Below are 21,573 nucleotides of genomic sequence, written 5' to 3'. Positions count from 1 at the left end.
CCTCTGCTGGATTAGTATCAATAGGAAGCTCGGTTTCCTCCGGAATGTCCTCCAACTTTTTCCTCTTCAACCTAATGTTGTGGATCCTTTCTCTTTCTCTGATTCTTATAGGCACCATTCCATGTCCATCCAACTCTAACTCAAACTGTGTGTGTGTTGACCAACACATACTGATGCTGGGTCTTGTGTACTTGTTAGGATTTATGAAGATGAAGGATTACAAGGAAACGGTGCTATTTATTTGTATCCGTGTCCGTGTCGGTGTGGAAGGGAAACAGCACCAAGTTTTTAAGAGCCCCGCCCATAGAGTTAGAGACTAGGCGGCCAAAGTACATAGGGCTATTTTTTTTTTATAAAATAATTATCATTTTGGGAGTAGATTTAAAGCTAAGTAGTATCAGGTGATAATGTGACCCTTTTTTTAATATGATTTTTTGATAAAACTTTAAAGTTATAAGAATTTTTATTTCTTTTACCGCTTTAAAAATTGTAAAGTAATTTTTTAAATCATAAATAATTTATTTATTTTAATTATTTGAAAAATTAATGTATATTTAATGTTTTATTTATTTTTTTAAATCACAAATAATCCTTAATAATAGAAAAATATAAAAGTATTAAATACAGAACTATATTAAAAAATAATATAAAAAATAAAAAATAAAAAAAATATTAAATAAAATCATATAAAAAATATTAATAAAAAATTAAACATATATTAATTCTTTAAATGATAAAAATAAATAAATTATTTACAATTTAAAAAAGTAGTTTACTTTACGTCGTAAAAAAACTCCTACTTTAAAATTGTATTTAAAAAAATTAAAATCATGAAATTATTTATGATTTAAAAAAGTAATTTACTTTACTGAAGTCATAAAAAAAATTCTTACAACTTTAAAGTTGTATTTAAAAAAATTGAAATCATAATCCTTTTTATAACTTTAATATTTTAAAAAAATTATATCAGGTGTTAAAACTTTCAACAAAAACTCGTAACATCTTGTCCTGAACAAGATATTAATTTAAAATTTACTCTAAATGATAAATTATAAATAATAAAAAAACAATTATCCCCTATCGGTACTTGGCTGAGGCCGAGACTAGAGTCCACGGTTTTGTGTTTTCCTTACACATCAAGTTGATGTTTGCCGCTGGATACCAAGTTGTGTGCTCAACAAAATCACAAACCACCTTAGTTTATTTTATTTCAACATTAGATTTTGACTCTAGCGATGCATGTGTGCGAGATTTTTTTTTTCCCAATATGATTATGCTTCATGTGATTATTAATATATAGATGTTTTATTTTGTTTTCTGTTTTCTGAAGGATTTAAATTGAGACATGATGAATTATATGTTTTTTCTGTTTAACTTTGAAATAACAATTACAATAAAATATATATAATAGTGATGATAATATCACTCCTGTATATTTACATTTATTTTTTAAAAAACAAAATATTTTTATATATATTTTTCTAAACCACTTTTTTTTCTTAAAAAAAAGTCCGGATATTCTGGTTCTTAGACATTTTGTAATCCAGGAATGAAATATCCGACTGTTGCATAAACATACAAAGAAAAAGTATCCAATCTTGATCTCTCCATTATAAAGTAGACGCATTAAGTCATTTAATTTTTTAAAATTCGTAATTTTGATTCCAACCTCAATTTTATCTATATATTGTTTTATTTCTTACATGTTACAGCCAAGATTTATTCCATTTAGACTGAAATAAAAGAAATAAAACAGGATTGGACCGAAATGATTGGTCTTTGTAAAACTAAACGACTCATTTTCATTATGATACGCTTGTCAGTTGTCACCTAATAAAAAAGGTTTGATTAATCACTGATATATATGTTTTGCTTTTGTGAATAAGAGAATCCACATACAGAGTGATCAACAACATATGTGCAATCAAACTCAGTAATAACTGGATGTAAATTCAGAGGGATGATCCACAATATAGCTTCCAAAAGTATTTTGCTCCGGGAGTTATGTGGAATGCACTGAAAAGAAAAGAGAAAGGATTTTGTAATGAGCCCCAAAGAAGCAGCGTTTTGGAAGGCCCAACAAAGTGTTTTGACCCTTTTCAAGCAGTGTTCGAGCATGAAGCATTTGAAGGAGATGCACGCTCGTGTAGTCCAGAGTGGGTTCGGCAAGACCCCGCTTGTGGTGGGAAAGATCATTGAGTTTTGCGCGGTTTCGGGGCAGGGAGACATGAATTACGCTCTGAGGGTTTTTGACAGAATCGATAAACCCGATGCGTTTATGTGGAACACCATGATCAGGGGATTTGGGAAGACTCACCAACCATATATGGCCATTCATTTGTACAGGAGAATGCAGGGAAATGGTGACGTGCCAGCTGACACTTTCACGTTCTCTTTCGTGCTTAAAATCATTGCTGGATTGGAATGTTCACTTAAATTTGGAAAGCAACTGCATTGCACCATCCTTAAACTCGGACTCGATTCTCATACTTACGTAAGAAACTCTCTGATGCACATGTATGGAATGGTGAAGGACATAGAAACTGCACACCACCTGTTCGAGGAAATCCCAAATGCAGATTTAGTGGCTTGGAACTCTATCATAGACTGTCATGTGCATTGTCGAAACTATAAACAAGCTCTCCATCTGTTTCGCAGAATGCTGCAGAGTGGAGTGCAGCCAGACGATGCCACTCTGGGTGTGACCCTCTCAGCATGTGGTGCAATAGGAGCCCTGGACTTTGGGAGGCGAATTCATTCTTCTCTCATACAACAACATGCCAAGCTTGGCGAGAGTACATCTGTCTCTAATTCCCTAATTGACATGTATGCAAAGTGTGGAGCAGTGGAAGAAGCGTACCATGTGTTTAGCGGTATGAAAGGGAAGAATGTGATTTCGTGGAATGTCATGATTCTTGGGCTTGCATCGCACGGTAATGGAGAAGAGGCGTTAACACTTTTCGCGAAGATGTTACAACAGAATGTGGAGAGACCGAATGATGTTACGTTCTTGGGGGTGTTAAGTGCTTGTAGCCATGGAGGATTGGTTGATGAAAGTAGACGATGTATTGATATTATGGGCAGGGACTATAACATCCAACCCACAATAAAGCACTATGGGTGCGTGGTGGACCTTTTGGGTCGAGCTGGTTTAGTTGAGGATGCATACAATTTGATAAAGAACATGCCAATAGAGTGCAATGCAGTTGTATGGAGGACTTTGTTAGCTGCGTGTCGACTTCAAGGACACGTCGAACTTGGTGAGAAGGTAAGGAAACATCTGTTGGAATTAGAACCGGACCATAGCAGTGATTATGTTCTTCTAGCAAACATGTATGCAAGTGCCGGTCAATGGAATGAAATGAGCGAAGAAAGAAGATCAATGCAGCAAAGGAGAGTTCAGAAACCATTGCCTGGAAATAGCTTCATCGGCATTCCTGAATTGACATTTGAGATAGAGACTGTTGAAACATTGTTGTGACACTTAAATCAACACTCAATGGCATGGATTGAAGGTTTCAACTGTCTGAGTCAATGTTTGAAATATTGTAGGCATGTTAACCCTTAGCACTGGCTGTCTGATTTGTGCCTTGTCTTTAATTACTGAATATTGAAGCATGTGACTGGATTATATAAGGAATTCAATAGAAGCAAATATAAATTCCAAGTATGGAATGCAGCCTTTTTAATTGTTATTTGTTTCTGTAGTTCTATTTTTTAAATTTCCTATCAATATTTTTTTCCATGTTTCTTGTTGGTTTGTGCATGCTGGTTTGGTTTGCTAAACCTGATGCTGTGCTAATGGATAACATGTTAGTAAGGTGCCACAATTCTGCATACAACCACACGTGGGCAAATATAGTTCTGTTTTATTTCCAATTTCTTTTTCCTTGTTTTTTGTTGGTAAAAGTTACTTTATGTCGAATCTGATACATGACCTTTTTAACCTATTATACATATATCACTGATCTGGTGTCTTATATATCAATTCAAATTGTTTATTGACTAAACTACTTTTAAGCTGATTAGGACAATTTTTGGATCAGGAGCCTTGAGTTAGATGTGGCTATAACACTTTATGCTGACTATAATTTCTTGTAAAACGAAAAATGAAGATTGAAGAGTACTGAAAACAATATAGGGATACAGAACATATATATTGAGATTTTCCTGAGGAGAATGTCCAGTACATTTTATGACTGAGGATATTGGCGTCTTGTACATATTGGTGGGTATGTGATACATTAATAAAATCCTTTGTTTTGATATATGGCATAGGTTGTGGTGGACCTGATGGCTATGTTTATCAGAAGGCATATGTAGAGTTCTCCTGATCTAAGGAAAAGCTGGATGCTCTTGTTGATAAATGCAAGGATCGAACGTCTTTAACTTATATGGCTGTGAATAAAGAAGGGAGCTGGAAATCTAATGTGGGTCAAGCTGATGTTAGTACAACCAACCATTGAACCCAAATGGTTGGTGCAGTGGTGTAAGGTCCCCTTGCGTTCACATGAGTGGAAAAGATCTATTTAGCGGGAGAACTCGTGTTTGATTTTCACTATGTGCAAAACTCCCTTGGGCCAGCAGCAGCCACACACCGCGAGCAAGATTAGTCTTTGATTCAGTGGGTTAGAGGACACCCTTGGTCTTTGACCTAGGACAAAAAAAATAAAAAATACAACCAACCATTGTAGATCCTGTCAGCTTCAATGTGTGGAAGGATGAGGCATTTGAAATTTGGTCAAGAGGATGAGCAAGCTTGACCCTGAGGGTGATGCATCCAGGAAATTGGTTGAAGAGGTTGGTTTCTAAATCTATGGTCCTGTAAAACCTTGCACACTGCCTTATAAAAGGAAATACTGTATATGATGGCAGTGCATTATTTTTTTACTTCTCTTTTCAGCTAGATGCTAGATTTTGATAATTCTTCTGTTTGTCACAGGTGGGGGGCAGCTACTAGTTGGTCTGTTTGGTAGACAATGATTACTTCAGTGGTGATCTTTTTGCAGTCTTTGCAAATTTCTGACATGAGCCTATTTATTGGTTCTAAGTTGAAGTGTCAAATTAATTTTCTGGGCTATGTCCCAAACGGCTTTTTTATTTTATCACTCCTCCGAGTTGCATGAGTAACCTGTACTTTGACTTGAGGACAAGTTACTCCTTCCTCTGAATTTGGTGGTTGTATCCGACCGAAACCCTGTTTCATAAAGTATACACACACACACAAGTGTGCTGTGAAAGTAGATGATTGAGTGACACACACACGAGTGTGCTGTGAAAGTAGAAGATTGAGTGTGTGTTTAGGAGGCAGTTGCATTCAAGGCCAACGTACTTTCAGATGAAAGCTACAATATAGTTGCTTTTAAAATTTTGCATTGGAACGAGCAATTTCTCTGTTCAACATAGTTTCAACACTAATCCAAACACACCCTGAATTCTAGTGCCTTATATCTGTCTATCCTAAGAAAGTTTTTCCCCGAAAAAATACATGTGTTGCTTCCTCACATCACCAATTTCCCACTCATCTACCTATCCCACTTACACAAACCCTTCTCTCACTTCCTCCTTTGATCTCCCACTCCCTCTCTCACTCCCTTTTTTACTTTTCCCTCCTTCCTTTCCCTTCCATCCTTCGGAATGACTCTCAGGAGCCGTTTGGAAGAAGTGAAAGTGGAAGGAAAGAAAATTGAGAGGAAATAAAACATGCATAACAATGTCTTTTTCTTTGTTTGGTTGAAGAGAAAATGAAAGGATAATTTGAAGCAAAGTTGATTTCAAGAAACAAAAATTTAAAATTTTCTTTCCTTCCACTTTCCCTCCAATTTAAATTTCAAAATTTTATTTCCCCCACATTTTCTTTCCTCTCCACCAGACATAGGGTCAATCTTTCAGTCATCTATTCCATGGTTCTCAATCTCTCAAAATTCCTTCCCAAAATCTTATTGAAACATTGTTACACCGTTCATTACCATCCTTTTCTACTCTTTGATCCTTTCTCATTATCCTCTCTATATTTTTCCTAAGATTTTTTTTAAAGAAAACCCCACCTTCATTGAACCCTAGCTTGCTGTTCCCATCATTTTCGATCATCAAAGTTATTATTCTCAAAATTACTATGATTACTGATTTTTGAAAATGTCACGGTGAACAGTTGACCACACAGTGTAAGGAGAATAAGATGGGTGATATTTCATTCCTTCTTCTTTTCACTTTTTCCATCTGTTTCCGCCTTATTCTTTCTCCCTTCCTCCTCTATTTTCTGTTAATGCACTTTTTCTTTCTATTCACCAACAAAATTTAGGTTTCATGTCTTTTAAGGAGTTTTCATTAAATGATGATGGAGCGGAGGTGCAGTGGCTTCATGCATAGGAGAAGCCCTCACACACTGATACCCCATGATCCTCACAACTCTCCTTTATTTCCTTTAATACATACATTCATTTCATCAAAGGTGCATTCTCTTCCTTTTATTCCTTTGTTTTCATTTTCCTCCTTGTGCCATTTTCTGAATTTTTCTTTTCATTCTCTCTCTCATTTAACTATTGTTTATTTTTCCTCAGAGAGGTTTTGTTAATTTAGTTTTATGTATTTACATCATGGCTTCCATTTTGTGTTCCATTGTGCTATATTGGTTACAAGGATCCTTTGGTTAGTTTGTTTTGATCTTTTTTTATTTCTCTATTTTTTTAGTTTTTTATTGTTTTAAATGTTTCTTCTATATTGTTTTTTGTTTCTGTGTTTTTATGCAGGATACTAATCACATGAGGAGGGAGTTGACACCTATTTTTTCATGCATTGGTAGATAAAATGACAAAAGAGGAAGTCTGTGATTAGAGCAAATTCTTCTTCATCATTATCTGTTTAGTTTTTGATATATTGTGTATTAAGAAGCTGAACATGAAAACCTGTTGCGGATTGCTTGGTCTCTTAGTTTTCTAATTTTCTTAATAAAACAATCATTATAAAACCTGATTTCTTATGTCTATGCAACTCTACATGTAAATTCTCTATAATATACTTAAATTTTGTTTCTATTGTCCTTTTGGTTGATGAATGTGAAGGTATATTCAACCTTTTTTTTTGGGAAGAATGTAAATTATATTAAACCAGAAAGATTACAGTGTAAACGGGGCATACCCCACAGCAAGCAAAACAATAGACATCCTAACACAAGAATGGCCTATGCCTAAAACCCCCTAAGCATGATCCTAAGAAAGATGCAACAGGTGCGAATGCCTATAAACAAGGAATTTGATCTTGTTAATTACATCAATTACAGAAAAAGGTGAATTCTCAAAAAGTAAAAGGTTCCTAGACATCCAGGTGCAGTAAACTGTAGTTGCCAAAGCCAAGCACCGAAATTTGCCCTAAGTACCAGAGGTGGCTCTACCACGAATGAGGGAATTGATAGTGCTTTATAATGAAATCGTTTGCCTGTGCAGAGGAATCCAATCACGAATATTGGCCTTGACTCAGAGGGAGATTTTGCAGGAAAAGAACAAATGAGCATGGGATTCTGCATCAGTTCTGCATAAAGGACAGAGTAAACCCTTGTTCAAGAAAGCAGCTCGGTCTAAAGTGAGAAGACGGTTCTTGATAGCAAGCCATAAGATAAAAGACATCTTGGGAGGAATGGCAGGATTCCAAACAACAGAATTCCAATTGACAGCAGGCTTGGCCCCTCTGATGTAGTCATAAGCCCTCCCAGCAAGCAACTGCTCATTGCTACTCCAAAGTTGAGAGTTTGCTTGGCAGCCTCCACATTGCCTTCTTTGATGGTAATAATGTCCCTGATGTGTATGATCTTCTTAATCAAAATTGCATATGAAGCTAAACTAATGAAGTCCCAAACATTGCCTCCTTTAAAGTAATTATGGTGGACCCATCAGACCTAAAGAGAGTTCTTTTTTGAATGAAAGTTCCAAAGAATACGGGAAAGGAGAGCAAGGTTCCAGTCTTTTAGGTTGAAGAGACCCAACCCCCCCCCCCCCCTCTTTCTTGGGGGAACAGATATCAGAGCAAGCTACTAAGGGCTTGTTTTTACCCACCTCAGCTTTGCCCCAAAGAAAGTTGTGGCAGGAAGCATTGATACGGTCTAGAACGGATTGAGGTAAAGGAAAGATACATAATATTGCTGAAACAGAAGGCAAGTCTCCTTTGGATAGGAGCATAATATCATCTGCGAAGGCCAAGTGTGAAAGTTGAACAACAACACAGGTTGGGTGAAACTGAAAGTTGATGTTATCCTTGAGACTTTGAGGATCACGGGAAAAATATTCCAGATAGAGAACAAAGAGGTAAGGGGAAAGAGGATCCCCTTGCCTTAATCCACGTTGACCTTTGAAATGATCATATATGGATCCATTGACCACCACACTAAAGGAAGTGGTAGTGATACATTCCATAATCCAGGAACAAAACTGAGCTGGGAAACTCACAAACTTAAGCATCCAATCCAGGAACTCCCAAGAAATGTAATCGTATGCCTTATGTAAATCAATCTTCAAGAGGCATCTAGGAGAAATTCTCTTGCGAACATATTTGCGAAGGAGCTCTTGAACAAGGAAAATGTTGTCCATCATTTTCCTATTCTTTAGAAACGCAGATTGGGATGCACCAATAATATGCTCTAGCATTGGGGCTATTCGATTGGCCAAAATCTTAGAGATAATCTTGTACATCAAATTGTAACAAGAGATCGGTCTAAAATGGTTCACTTGGGATGCTTGGTCAGACTTTGGAATGAGAGCAATAAGAGCATGATTGATTTGTTTTAGTAGTTTGCCTGACATAAAGAACTCATTAACAACAGCAAAAATGTCATCCCCTATGATGTTCCAAACCTTCTTAAAGAATAAGGCATTGTAGCCATCATTCACCGATGCTTTATTGTTGTCCATCCTTAAAATAACATTCCAGACATCTTGCTTAGTGATGGGGCTAAGTAAAAAGGCAAAGCAATCAATGGGAATTTTAGGACCCGAGTTGTAGACTGCTAAAGAGGCAGGATGATGCAGCTCCTGAGCACTAAATAAAGCCTTGAAATGATTGAGAAGGGCATTAGCAATTTTGGATTGAGAGGATGTGCTTTGAACGCTATCCAAATTTATTGCAGTGATAAAACGATTGTGCATGTTATGCTTAATTAAAGCGTGGAAAAACTTGGAACACTTGTCTGCTTGCAAAAGGTACCTGTTTTTGATGAGCTGAGCTACATTCCTTGACTCTGCTTTCCTGAGCAGGATAACCTGACCTCTTGTATGGTTAACCTGCATGAGAAGGGATGAATCAAGAGGATTCTACTGGAGGGAATTAAGCAATCTACTATATTCGGCTTCAGCTTGTTCCACCCGGTTAGCAATGTGACTGAATTCTTGTTTAAAGAGAAGCTTCAAAGGAGATTTAAGAGTTTTCAGTCTCTTGCAAACTTTAAACATGCAACATCCAGGAACTTGATGACTCCTGCCATCTGAAACAATGCTCAGAAAATTTGGGTGATCTACAATTGCATTATTGAATTTAAAGGGGGAATTACCTTTGGGCACCAACACCTTCGTGGTCACCACTAAAGGAGCGTGGTCGGAAATTGATTCAAAACCCACCACTTCACAAGAAGAGTTTTCAAAGGAGTTGAGCCAGAGCTGATTGCAAAGGGCCCGGTCCAGTTTGCTCCAAACTCTACCATTAGTCCGAGTATACATGGACCTATGACTGTTAAGGTTCCCCAGCCCAAGCTCAGAATAACAGTCAACAAAATCCTGCATCTCATAAGCACTAATGTCAACGCCATTGAACCGATCCTTGGGAGAGAGGATACTGTTGAAATCTCCTATAAGGAGCCAGGGGCAATTCAAAAAAGCACTAATGTTGCTCAAGTTAATTCACAGAGACCTTATAGCCATCACTGAGTGGAGACTATATATGTAGGATACTTGGAACTGCTTGCCTGTTACTTTACAGAAAATGGAGCAGTGAATCAACTGAGCAAAGGATTGCAAGACCGATAGAGTAACTTTATCAAATTTCCAAAGGATGAGAATCCGACCAGCATTGTGAGAAGCGAAGTTGTGAGAGAAATTCCAATCTCAAAACTTTCTTTTCATGGTGTCCTCCACTGATATAGTATTCAACTTTGTTTCCAGAATAACCATCACATTAACTCCCTTGTTATGAAGGAATTTTGCATCGCATGATGCTTCAGAGGCAAATTAAAGCCTATGATGTTCCAAGAAGCGATGATCATTGGTTTGGACGAGAAGGAACCTCCCCAATACGGTTTCTTATTTTGTGAGAAGCTCCTTTCTCCGACTCTAACTGAATCTACTTACTAAGAGATCCCTGTTGAGTCCTGATTCAAAGAACTTTTGGAATTCTCAACTCCAGAAATATCAAAAGGAGTTTGGAGAGCAGGAATATTATCAGTTGCTTGTGGTTGCATCATGCAAGGTTGAGTGGACAGTCCAACCTGGTCTTCCTTGGATTTCCCAAAGGGATTATTAGGATTGGTCTCTGTAAAAGCTACCACCTCGACATCTTGAGACTGAACAGAGGGTGAACCTGCTGTAGGCCCTTCTGATGTGGTTGTTTTGTTATCTTGCTTAACTACAGAAGCAACTTAGCACTTTGCTAATCAATGCATAATCATTTTGTAGTGGGTATAAAAGGATGGTCTGTTCTCGTATTCAATCTTCTGGATGAAGGTCTAACCGGTGGGAAGTTTACAGTGGACCTCTTCGATAAGATCTAAGGAGGCATCAACTTCCACCAATGCTCTAGCAAAGGAAATAGATCCCTTAAAGGCAGTGAGGCGGTCTGTACGTATGGGGGAACCTATCTTGGACAAATTTTTTCCTAGAGCTTGGGGATTCCATAACTCTAGGGGAAGGTTCCGGAGTTTAACCCAGACTGGTATTTTGCTCAGTTCCTCATTAGCAAAATCGAAGAAAAGAGGCATGACTTTTAGCAAAAGGGGCCTTTGGAAGATGAAGTAGGGGCCTGCAGATAACACATGATTCATATCATCTGAATCGAATTTGAATACAAGCCAACCGTTTTCATGGGTAGAATATGAGAACTTTACGCCCCATTTCTGACAGCATTCCAGCAGGGCTTTTTTTCCTGGGAAACGGCCTACTACATAGCCTATAAGACTGTGTCCCCACACCTTTTCCAGGTGCTGAAAATCATCTTCATCAAGCAACACTACATCTTCAGAAGATGGAGAAGAAAATTTCAGGTCAAATCCCTTGGAAGGCTTTCTGTTGTCTTTGAACAAATTAATCCAAGGCATCGAAGCCTCTCCTTTGCCAACTTAAGGATTAAAATCAGAGCCACTAGAAGGAGAGGTGTTTTCTTCTGTAGATGAGTCTTCTTCTCCGAGAGTGCAGGAGTCATCTGGGGATGTTTCAGTACCTGTGGGACAACCAGACATTTTAACAAACACCTGGTGTGCTGGAACTCTTGTTGATGCAGAAAATGACCAAGGCTTTTTATCGAGCACCTGGGGTGCGGTATTTTCCTGTGAAGCCAGACAAGCAGATGGAGTGTCTTGGCCTCCAGCAATGTAACCAGACAAACCAATAGAGGGAGACTCCTAAGTTTCACCTGACATCGTACCCATTAATGGTGACTTGGTAACTTTTTTCATTTTATGGCCTTTGGCTTTTTCCATCAGGTGCCTAGCAAGGTTTGCAGGTTAGCATCTGCTAGGAATAGGCAGAAAATCCGAGGCCCCAAGAAGAGTGGAAGGAGCGTAGGAGAATCTCTGCCTAGGCGCATGCTACAGCAGGATCCTCCTGGTCAGATCAAGAACGACGAGAATAATTCTTGGTCAACAATCATGGCTGGAGAGAAAGATTATTAGAACCACCAGTGTCACGTGAAGCCTGGACCTGCTCTCGAACGGTGGCAAGGTCACTGGGAGACGCCCAAAAAGGGAGAGAGGACTAGGACTGACTGAGAGTTCTTTCTTATTCTTACAGTAAAAAATTCAACCTTTTTTGTTCTAACGTTCTAAGGTTAGTTGAAAGTATATTGTTGTTGACATATTTTATATGTTATCTCATTATCTTTCAGACTGAATGTATGGGTTGGCTTCTTTAATCTCTCTACTTTTTTTTCTATGGGTTGACTTCTTTAATCTCTCTACTTTTTTTTTCTTATATGATTCTTTTCAATTGTGGATTTTTTTTAACATACATAGCTAGCAAAACCTCAAAACAGAAAAAGACATTCCAACTATGTTGGCACCTCTTCGTTAATTCACCATAAGTCATCTAGTCACAGTATTATTAAAAGACATTCCACCTATTTCTATATTCCCAGGAACAATATTTGCATTCTTGAAAGCTTGAAGAGCCAACTTTGAATCACACTCCAACCAATGGCAATTCTAACCCACCAAAGATGCATGTTCTATTTAAAAGTGTTTATTTTATTTTTATTTTGTTCTAATGAAACTGAAGTTGGAAACATGGGTCTCTAGGTTGACTCTTTATTAATCCATGCTTAATTTTTATATGGGTTGTGTCAAAGATATGATTTGATATGTTTTAATTACAACTGTTTAGTATGAGATTATTTTTATTATTATTCATTATTTTGTTTTCTTATTTTGTAAACTTCGTTTATTATAAATAAGAGTATTTCATGGAGTCTAATATAAAAACACAACGGTAAACAATTGGTATATGGTATCAGAGCAAGGTTGAGAGAATGATGAAAATGGTGCTCCTCCGGGGATTGTACTCTACTTGTCGTCCTACTTCCTCCAGCGACCTATTTTCACATTCTAGTGGAACTTTTCACTTGCCACACCTTTTTTGATGATCTTCTTTCACATGTTTCTCCTTTTCGCCGCAACATTCCTTTCGCGTAAACAGTAACGTGCATGTTGTGAGCGCGCTTGCACTTACACTACCACTGTGTTGCCATCTCACCGGTGTGACCCTTCGATTAAAAGCGCCTCCACGAATCCTTTCGCCGTTGCATGCGCCGCCACACTCCATTGCATGAAGCTCATGCACCTGCACCGTTTCAACGCATGACATTGTTTATCACACAACTCATCCTCCAACAACTTCCTCGTCGTGCTTCTTCTCCAGCGAACCTGTTTTGGCTTCGTTTGGCTCAGTTTGCATCTTTTTGGCTGACCCACATCTCGTGTTTGGCTTGTTTCTCATGGCTTCTGATAGTTTTGCTGCTATTACCAATTACAAATATGTCCATGTTCGCCTCTGAGTACTTTGATCTCCGGTTCAACCACACCATTGGCTTCGTCTCTTTCCAGTGACCTGTTTAAGATTTTCTCGCGACCTTTTCGAAGATGGTTTCGTGAAGATCCCATGTAGGGCCCCTTTTCGGTGAGAGAAGTTCGTGCACACGACACGCGACACATCACACTGGAACCGCCTCCTTCCGTCTTAGGGTGTGCTTTATTCATAGGTGAACAATACCCGTCGCCAATATAGGCCTTCATTGGTTGCTGCTGAGATTTATTCGGCGCAACCACACAACCGGAACTGTCTTTCGTTTCTGTTGGGCTTACCACATTTTAACAAACTTGGTTCCTATGACATATACCCTCCCGGGAGTGTTAAAGATATGATTTGATATGTTTTAATTAAAGCAGTTTAGTATAGGATTATTTCCATTGTTACTCATTATTTTGTTTCCTTATTTTGTAAACTTCCTTCATTATAAATAAGAGTATTTGGTATGATCTAATACAACAACACGCAACAGTAAACAATTCTTACAGGTTGTATTAATGGCATAACAACATCATTGTTGTTACCTTTCTTATATGCCTTTCTAACTTCATCTTCTGATGCATTTTTCCTATACACAATATTGTCAAGTATAGTTCCGATAATGAGGCCTGGCTCTTGAGTCCTGACTCACCAAGGCAAAATGACAGGTCAAACTGGCTGAGAAAAAATGTTTCATGAGGCCATAAAATGTTTCATTAAACCAATCATGGTGGATGTTCCCCAGCCACTTTGTGCCACAAATGCAACTGTTTTTTCAGCTTCAATATCAAGACTGAGGCCATTGAGAATCGTCATTTGATCTGGCCTTGTCGGGTATGAGAAAAACACATGTATAAGTTTTAATCTGTTTTTCATAATATATTTATATTTTTATCTGGAAGTGCAATCACACTTCTCTTATCTAGTATTGCTAATAGTGAACTAATGGCTCTTTTACAATTTAGACATCTCAGAAATTTTGCTTATTGTCTCTGAAATTTGTGTACCTGTACCCATCAAAATGAAGAAAACTTACAAAACAGATTCTGATTCCACTAAAGAGGTTCTGAGACGACATTCCTTTATGCCACAATTGTGCATGGATATGGATCTCTTCATGGTGCCATATAATGTTTCATTAAACCAATCATAGTGGATGCTCCCCAACCACTTTGTGCCACTAATGCAACTGTTTTAGAAGTTTTAATATCAAGACTGAGACCCTTGAGAATCGTTTGATCTGGCTTTGCTGGGTATGAGAGAAACACATGTATCAATTTTAATCTGTTTTTCATAGTATTTTTTTTATCTGGAACTGCAATCTCACTTTTCCTATCCAGCATTGCTAATAGTGAACTATGGCGCTTTTGAAATTTAGATATCTCAAGTTGTGGTTGCATTGTTGTCTCTGAAATTTGTCTATCAACACTCATCAAAATCAGGAAAACTTACAAAAGAGGAGGTTCTGATTCCAACAGCCCTTTATTCAATAACAGGTTTTCAACGGATTTCAATACTTTGCCTATTTATAATATTCAATAACATGCAATGTTCCTTGCAGTACCAAGAGAATTTTGTTTCTTGGGCTTGATTCCATGTAAGGAAAGATGCTTTCAAAGTCTTTCTTGAGAAGAATTTCAGCTAAAAGGAGGCTTTTATCTCTCTTGCCTTCTCCTTCCTTTGCTCACTAATGTATGTGAAATAACAGAATTTATTTTCCTTTCATTTCTATATGTTTTTACCAAGCATAAGAAATTTTTTCCAAGTTTTTGAGATTTGTTGTGCATAATTTATTTTACACTTGGGCCCCATTTATTTTAATTTGGAAGTAATGTCAAAGTAAAGACTGGTATCATTGAATGGGTAACACGTATATATATAGCGTAGCTAGAAGATTTTTATTATTATTATACAGTTTTTACATACAATTGGCAATTGTAGGTATAACTTCTGCTACGTACATTGAATTTGTAAGTATTACTTGTTGACTCCTCAAAGTTGACTCTGAAAGTTGACACCAAAAATGTCCCGAGGATAAAGTTTATTATACACTTATCTCCAAACTTTCAGCTTCTCGTAATAGTTTTTGTTTGTCCGTATAGAATATTTTTCTTGTATGAATCTTCATCTTCATTGAGTTTAAAATCATTTAGACCTTTAGGGAATGTAACTTTATCACATATATATTCTTAACTTGTGGATGAAAGTTTTTTCATTCACATATAGAAGGGTCAATCAACCACCTTCTAAAATACTATAAAACTGAATTATTTTTTCACTGTCTTTTTGTTAAGTAAATTTTGTTTTTCTTCCAAAATAAATAAAAGGATACAATTCTTTAGGAGTTATTAATTATTGAAAAAATACTAATGACAAACAGATTATGCGTATGCTTTAACACTTGAAATAATATAAAAAGAGAATAATACCTATTTTTCAAAACAAAATTGTTACCCCGCCCCATAAGAAGCAGCTACTATTGTAAGTGAACTCATGTGGTGTCTGTCAATCTTTATATAACACGTTATTAACTTTTCTTCTTGTAAATTAAAAAAATGAAATCACATGTTACATGAGATATAGTCTCACACCATACAATAATTTCTACTTATAACAACAGAAGATTACATGGGCTAGAAGAGCCACCTACCTGCAGCGCAAGGGGCCAGGAGAGGAGGACACTACTCTATTAACTATACCATAAGAGTCACCCTTTGTTTCATTGGGAAAGCTTTTCCTCCATACTGCAGACTTATTGAGCAAATCTTCCACTTCTTTTACATACCGAGCACCCAATACTTGATGGTTCAAAACTGAAATACTTAACTAAAAAGGAAATTAAAAGTAAGATAATCAAGAATAGGTGTGTGGCACGGGAAGAAAAGGGAAAAGAGTCTCCTCAATACAACTCAGAAGGTGAAGGATTCCCATGAAGGTTGAGTTATGGGTTGTGACTCATTTAGAATTCTGGGAGTTTGAAATTGAGATATTGTGGGCCTGGGATTATTTTTAGGTCGTGTAACATGCAAGATTAGGAGTTAGCTTGCAAAAGATTTCAGAGCGTCGAGATTTAATTTTGTTCAAAAAATCCACAGCAAATAAATTCGGTACTTTGATTATTCTGCAGAGATATAAGTACAACACACATCTTATTTTTTCACTGATTATAAAACATCCAAAAAAAAGAAAAACATACGTAACATATATAATCTTACCTATCCTAGAGAGATTTCACAGTAATTAGTATCTCGTTTGAGATCTTTGATACATTCTTTGTCATCATCGTAATAAGGACAATCTTTCATCTGATTATCCTAAACCCAAAGACACTCTCTTGATGAGGCCAATCCCTTCGGGAAGAACTTTACATTTGACTTCATGAGGCCAATCCCTTCGGGAAATCACTCTCTTGATTCCTTTCTCTTTAAGTGCAGGTATGATCTTCCCATAACTATTGGAGCCATCATTGCAGAATATCGAGCAGAATTTATCTTGTTCTTCTCATTCTGACTAAGTGTGACATTTTCTGCGATTCTTGCAGCCTATTGAAGTTCTATGGAACCAACAAAACGAAAGCAGAAGCTACACACCAAACAATCAATCTGCGAAACAAGGTAGAATATAAGAGAAAGGAGCAGAAAGCTTTTAATATGGCTACACAAGAACAAAAACTGTGAAAATAAAAACAAACCTTGTTGAGGGGATGTTGAGCTCCTACAAGCATGGGGTCCTTCAGAACCAGTTCCCCCTCTTTGAAGTCCATGTCTGCATATAAACCTGCAGTTCTCCAATTGCAGAAAAAACACATACTATAATACATATTAAAAGAAGAGTAATAGAGGATTTTTACATTCTCATTCAATCTACAATAAGAGTTACAGAGGACTTTTAGAATATCTTTCTTGAAAGTCATACCAAAGTTAGTTAGTAGGCAATTAGAGTATAAAGATTAAACTCTTGAAACAATTTGAATGAAGTATATATAAATTTAACAGCTTTATGGAACATAAACAAATGACAGAATTATTAAAATTGAAAATAAAAAAATAAAAACCTTTTCCAGAGTTGCCATCCTGTTTGACAGTGATACCATTGCACCCTCTTGCAGACAAAAGGTTGTGATAATGTTCCTCAAGAGTGAAAAGAGCATAATGAAAAGGGTTAAGAAAGGTGTATAATATGAATGAAGAGATTAGTGAGAAATCAAATCAGCTAAGTATTTGTCTAGTTCAACATGTGCACAGATTCATGTAGAATCAGTAAAATGTTTCTTAATTACAAGAGAGAAAAGTGGTAAAAGATAACGTCAAACAAGCTGAGGAAGCTAAGCCCAAAAATTGAGCATCATTGAACTAGAGACATAAACAGAAGCAATCACATGACTTCTCAGGTCAAGCAACAAACCAAAACCAAAACCAATGGAGCACAGAAGATGTGCCCTAAGCAAACGTTAAATAATTGTTTACTGTCCCATGTGAGCATGTTTGGACCATGAATATGGGGACTTACCGGTACGATGACCTAAGGCGCACAGTAGATACACTTCCTCGAGATGGCAGACAGGTCACGACAGGCGCGAGCTCCACTGCACAGAATGGATGTTGGTGAGGGACCGCTAGGTTTGAGGGAGAGACCTCGAGGTTTGAGGGACAGCGAGGTTTGAGGGAGAGAGGGGTTTGAGGGAGAGAGAGGTTTGAGGGAGACATCGAGGTTTGAGGGAGAGAGGGGTTTGAGGGACAGCGAGCTTTGAGGGAGAGCTCGAGATTTGAGGCAACAAAGGTTGAGGGAGAGAGGGGTTAGACCTAGGCAGAACAATGGTGGAGGCAACAAAGGTTGAGGGAGAGAGGGGTTAGGAGTTTAATTCGAAAAGTCGAAGTACGGGCCATGTGAGGAACAAAGACGGGCTTATCGTATGACCGTCGTTGTCTTACAATAACACATCATTCTAAGTCGGTTATTCGTAACCGCCTTAGAACGTGCGACTTAAAAAATAGAATTTCTCCCCCTAATTACAAAATTGCCACCGTGCCTTATACTAAGGCGGTTCTTCACAACCGTCGTAGGTCTCGTGACTTAAAAAACTGCTTTTGTAGTAGTGAGACAAAGTCATATCTTGTATCATATTAGATTACTTTGATAGTAAGCAATAATTCAATGGGTTAAGAAACAAAAATTAAATGTGAATCTGATAGGATGAATGTGAACTTAAGGAAGCATGAATGAAAATGTACCTTAATAAATAATAAAGATAAGGGAGAATTGTGTCTAAAAATGAACAGAATATGAATGATTCACCATTCCTCCCCACCATACCTTTTATGATAGCATGGGAAACACAGAGAAGGCAATTAACGAAGCTGCAGAGGAACTAAGTATACAAGCTATATCACAAGCAGACACAGGGGAGCCTAACACGAGGGTGCAAATAGCAAGTAAATCCAAGAGGAAGGTGATGAGGCCTGCTTACCTCAAGGATTTCGTGTGAACCCTTTGTCATCGTGCGGGAATGAAGCTGTTGCTCTGCATAGAATCTTAGTGCTGACACGTAGGAAAACCAGAATAACAAATTAATGATATTGCTGATATTCTATAGGCACAAAATGACAAAATCTGTTATATGAAATTCAGTATAAATATCATATCATCATGTAATAATGGCACTAATTCATGAATGAAAAGCTAATTCCCTTCTTATCTTGTTTTCTGGAGGTACTGGTACCCTCGAAACCAGCTTTTGTTATTTCAACACCTATCATCTTGGTGCTATCGTTGATTACTCTATGCCTGACTCTCCCCTTACTCTCGAAGAGGCCATCCGTAAACTCACCACCCACCAAATTTCCCTTGCCGAGACCCTTCAGACCATGACCCTTAAACTCGACGAGCTCTTACATCGTCTTCCTCCCGTGCTCCCTGACCCCGTAGCCTCGTCTTCTTCCCCAACACCTGCTGCTCCTCCTGCCATCACCCACAAAATCAAGTTGGAGGTACCACGTTTCGATGGTACTGACCCCATGGGGTGGATCTTTAAGATCACCCAGTTTTTTGAATATCATCAGACACTAGAGAACGAGAGACTTACCGTAGCATCCTTCTACATGCATGGCTGGGCTTTGGCTTGGCTCCAGTGGATGAATGGTAACCGTCAGTTCACCTTGTGGCAAAGTTTTCTTCAGGCGCTTTAGACGCGTTTAGCCCCTTCGCAGTATGAAGATCCGACGGGAACCCATTTCAAGTTGACTCAGCGCGGTACGGTGGCTGAATACCTTGCCACCTTCGAAGACCTTGCTAACCGTACGATTGGGCTCCCTCCCCCCTTCTTACTTAACTGTTTTGTTTCGGGCCTGACCCCCGAAATCCACCGCGAGATCCAGGCTTATCATCCTTTGACCCTCGTTCAAGCGGCGGGCCTGGCATGCCTGCAGGAAGAGAAAATCTTGGACGCGCGACCCCATCTTCGCCCCAAACCACCCCCACCCTTACCCTCTCCTTCTCTGACACAACCCCTTCCCCTCAAAACCATTATCCCTAACCCTACCCCTCTTTTACCCAGCCCTCCCCGTCCCTCACCACCTACGGTCAAGCGTTTGACCCCAGAGGAAATCGCAACCCACAGGGAGCGCGGATTGTGTTTCAATTGTGATGAGCGATACCATCGGGGGCATCGATGCTCATCTTAATTTTTTCTCCTCATCTCTGAGGATGATGACCCTTCATCCCCTCACATACTCCAGCCCAACCTGCAACCCGAACCCGAAACACCTCAACCCGACCCGGCCCAAATTAGCTTTAATTCATTAGCTGGAAATGTCGCGCTTGAAACGTTGCGTTTCATGGGGACCATCGGAAACCACCATGTGGTACTACTGGTTGACGGCGGCAGTACTCAAAATTTCATTCAACATCAGCTTGTTTCCCAATTGAGCTTGACCCCTCGCACTACTACCCCCTTACGTGTCATGGTGGGTAACAGTCAACAATTGGAGTGTACTAGCGTGTGTGAGTCCGTTTCGGTCACAATCCAGGCTACTCAATTCATTGTCGACCTCCATGTTCTTCCTATTGCAGGGGCTAACGTTGTTGTCGGCGTCCAATGGTTGAAGTCCTTGGGCCCTGTGCTCACGGATTACAACTCCTTGCGCATGAAATTTTTCCATGCAGGTACTTTTGTTGAGCTTCAAGGTGACACAGAGACGACCCTGAACTCATTATCATCATCCCAGTTTCATCGTCTTCTTCACAACCAACCAAAGAGTTTATACTTTCATGTTGCTATCCTTCATGACGACAATTCTATGGTCAACCCCGACATTGATCCCATCATTCAGGAACTCATTGATCGCTTTCATCTCCTCTTTCAGGCCCCTGAGCAGCTTCCACCGGCGAGACCCACAGACCATCGTATTCACCTGGTTCCTCATGCTACCCCGGTGAATGTAAGACCGTACCGCTATCCCCATTTTCAAAAGCAGGAGATAGAAACCCAATTCGAGCTCATGCTTCAAAAGGGCCTAATTCAACCCAGCAACAACCTTTTTTCCTCATCCGTTTTACTAGTTAAGAAACATGATGGTACATGGCGTTTCTGTGTGGACTATCGGGCCTTATTCTCTCACCGTTAAGGACCGATTTCCTATACCCACCATTGATGAGCTCCTGGATGAGCTCGGGGGTGCTCGTTGCTTTTCTAAATTGGATTTACTTCAGGTGTACCACCAGATTAGGATCCATACCAGTGATATACCAAAAACGGCATTCAGAACTCATCATGGTCATTATTAGTTTCGTGTCATGCCATTTGGGCTTTGCAATGCCCCTTCTTCTTTTCAGGCGACTATGAATTCCTTGTTCCGGCTATACCTTTGTCGTTTCATTATAGTTTTCTTTGACGACATCCTCATATATAGTGCCACTTTTGCTGAACATCTCACTCATCTCGAGGTCGCATTTCAGGTATTGCTAAGTCATCAATTTGTTCTGAAGCTTTCCAAGTGTTTCTTTGCACAGGCTCAGGTGGAGTACCTTGGACACATGGTGTCCTTCGCCGAAGTCCAACCAGTACCTTCCAAAATCTCTGCAATTCAGCAATGGCCAATCCCTCAGACGACTCGTGTTGTCCGTAGTTTCTTGGGCCTCGCAGGCTTCTATAGGCGCTTCATCAAGGGTTATGCATCTATAGCAGCTCCCTTGGTGGTCATCACCACTTTGGACATGTTTCAATGGTCAGCAGAGGCCCAAGCGGCTTTTGATAATTTGAAATGTGCTTTATCAGAGGCCCCTGTTCTTGCATTGCCGGATTTTAGCTTGCCCTTTACGGTTGAGA

At 38.8% G+C, this 21,573-nt stretch overlaps 1 protein-coding gene and 1 long non-coding RNA gene across 4 annotated transcripts; one reads left to right on the top strand and one right to left on the bottom strand.

Moving 5' to 3' along the window:
• Window positions 1–1,796: 1,796 nt before the first annotated feature.
• LOC114381398 (pentatricopeptide repeat-containing protein At4g21065-like) lies at window positions 1,797–6,944 on the top strand. Of its 3 annotated transcripts, none has more exons than XM_028340644.1 (3): window positions 1,797–3,515; window positions 4,279–4,800; window positions 4,943–6,944. In XM_028340644.1, exon 1 carries the CDS (start codon window positions 2,045–2,047, stop codon window positions 3,479–3,481), a length of 1,437 nt encoding a protein of 478 aa, XP_028196445.1. In that variant the 5' UTR covers window positions 1,797–2,044; the 3' UTR covers window positions 3,482–3,515; window positions 4,279–4,800; window positions 4,943–6,944. The 3 variants fall into 3 exon arrangements, with proteins under 3 accessions (XP_028196445.1, XP_028196444.1, XP_028196443.1); XM_028340643.1 differs by having other exon boundaries at window positions 1,797–3,548; XM_028340642.1 differs by having other exon boundaries at window positions 1,797–3,667.
• Window positions 6,945–16,795: 9,851 nt separating this feature from the next.
• On the bottom strand, window positions 16,796–17,385 carry LOC114381354. Its single transcript, XR_003660032.1, has 3 exons — window positions 17,305–17,385; window positions 16,942–17,027; window positions 16,796–16,852 (listed from the first exon to the last, which is right to left on the bottom strand). It is a non-coding gene; the product is annotated as an uncharacterized LOC114381354 (long non-coding RNA).
• Between the last annotated feature and the right edge of the window lie 4,188 nt (window positions 17,386–21,573).

This window comes from Glycine soja, chromosome 13 (genome assembly GCF_004193775.1).
Source record: "Glycine soja cultivar W05 chromosome 13, ASM419377v2, whole genome shotgun sequence".
Taxonomy (NCBI): domain Eukaryota; kingdom Viridiplantae; phylum Streptophyta; class Magnoliopsida; order Fabales; family Fabaceae; genus Glycine; species Glycine soja.
This window is presented reverse-complemented; position numbering and strand designations above follow the sequence as displayed.

Bases quoted from the DNA above. Each gene is read 5' to 3' on its own strand.
- LOC114381398 (XM_028340644.1), top strand. From the start codon at position 2,045: ATGAGCCCCAAAGAAGCAGCGTTTTGGAAGGCCCAACAAAGTGTTTTG.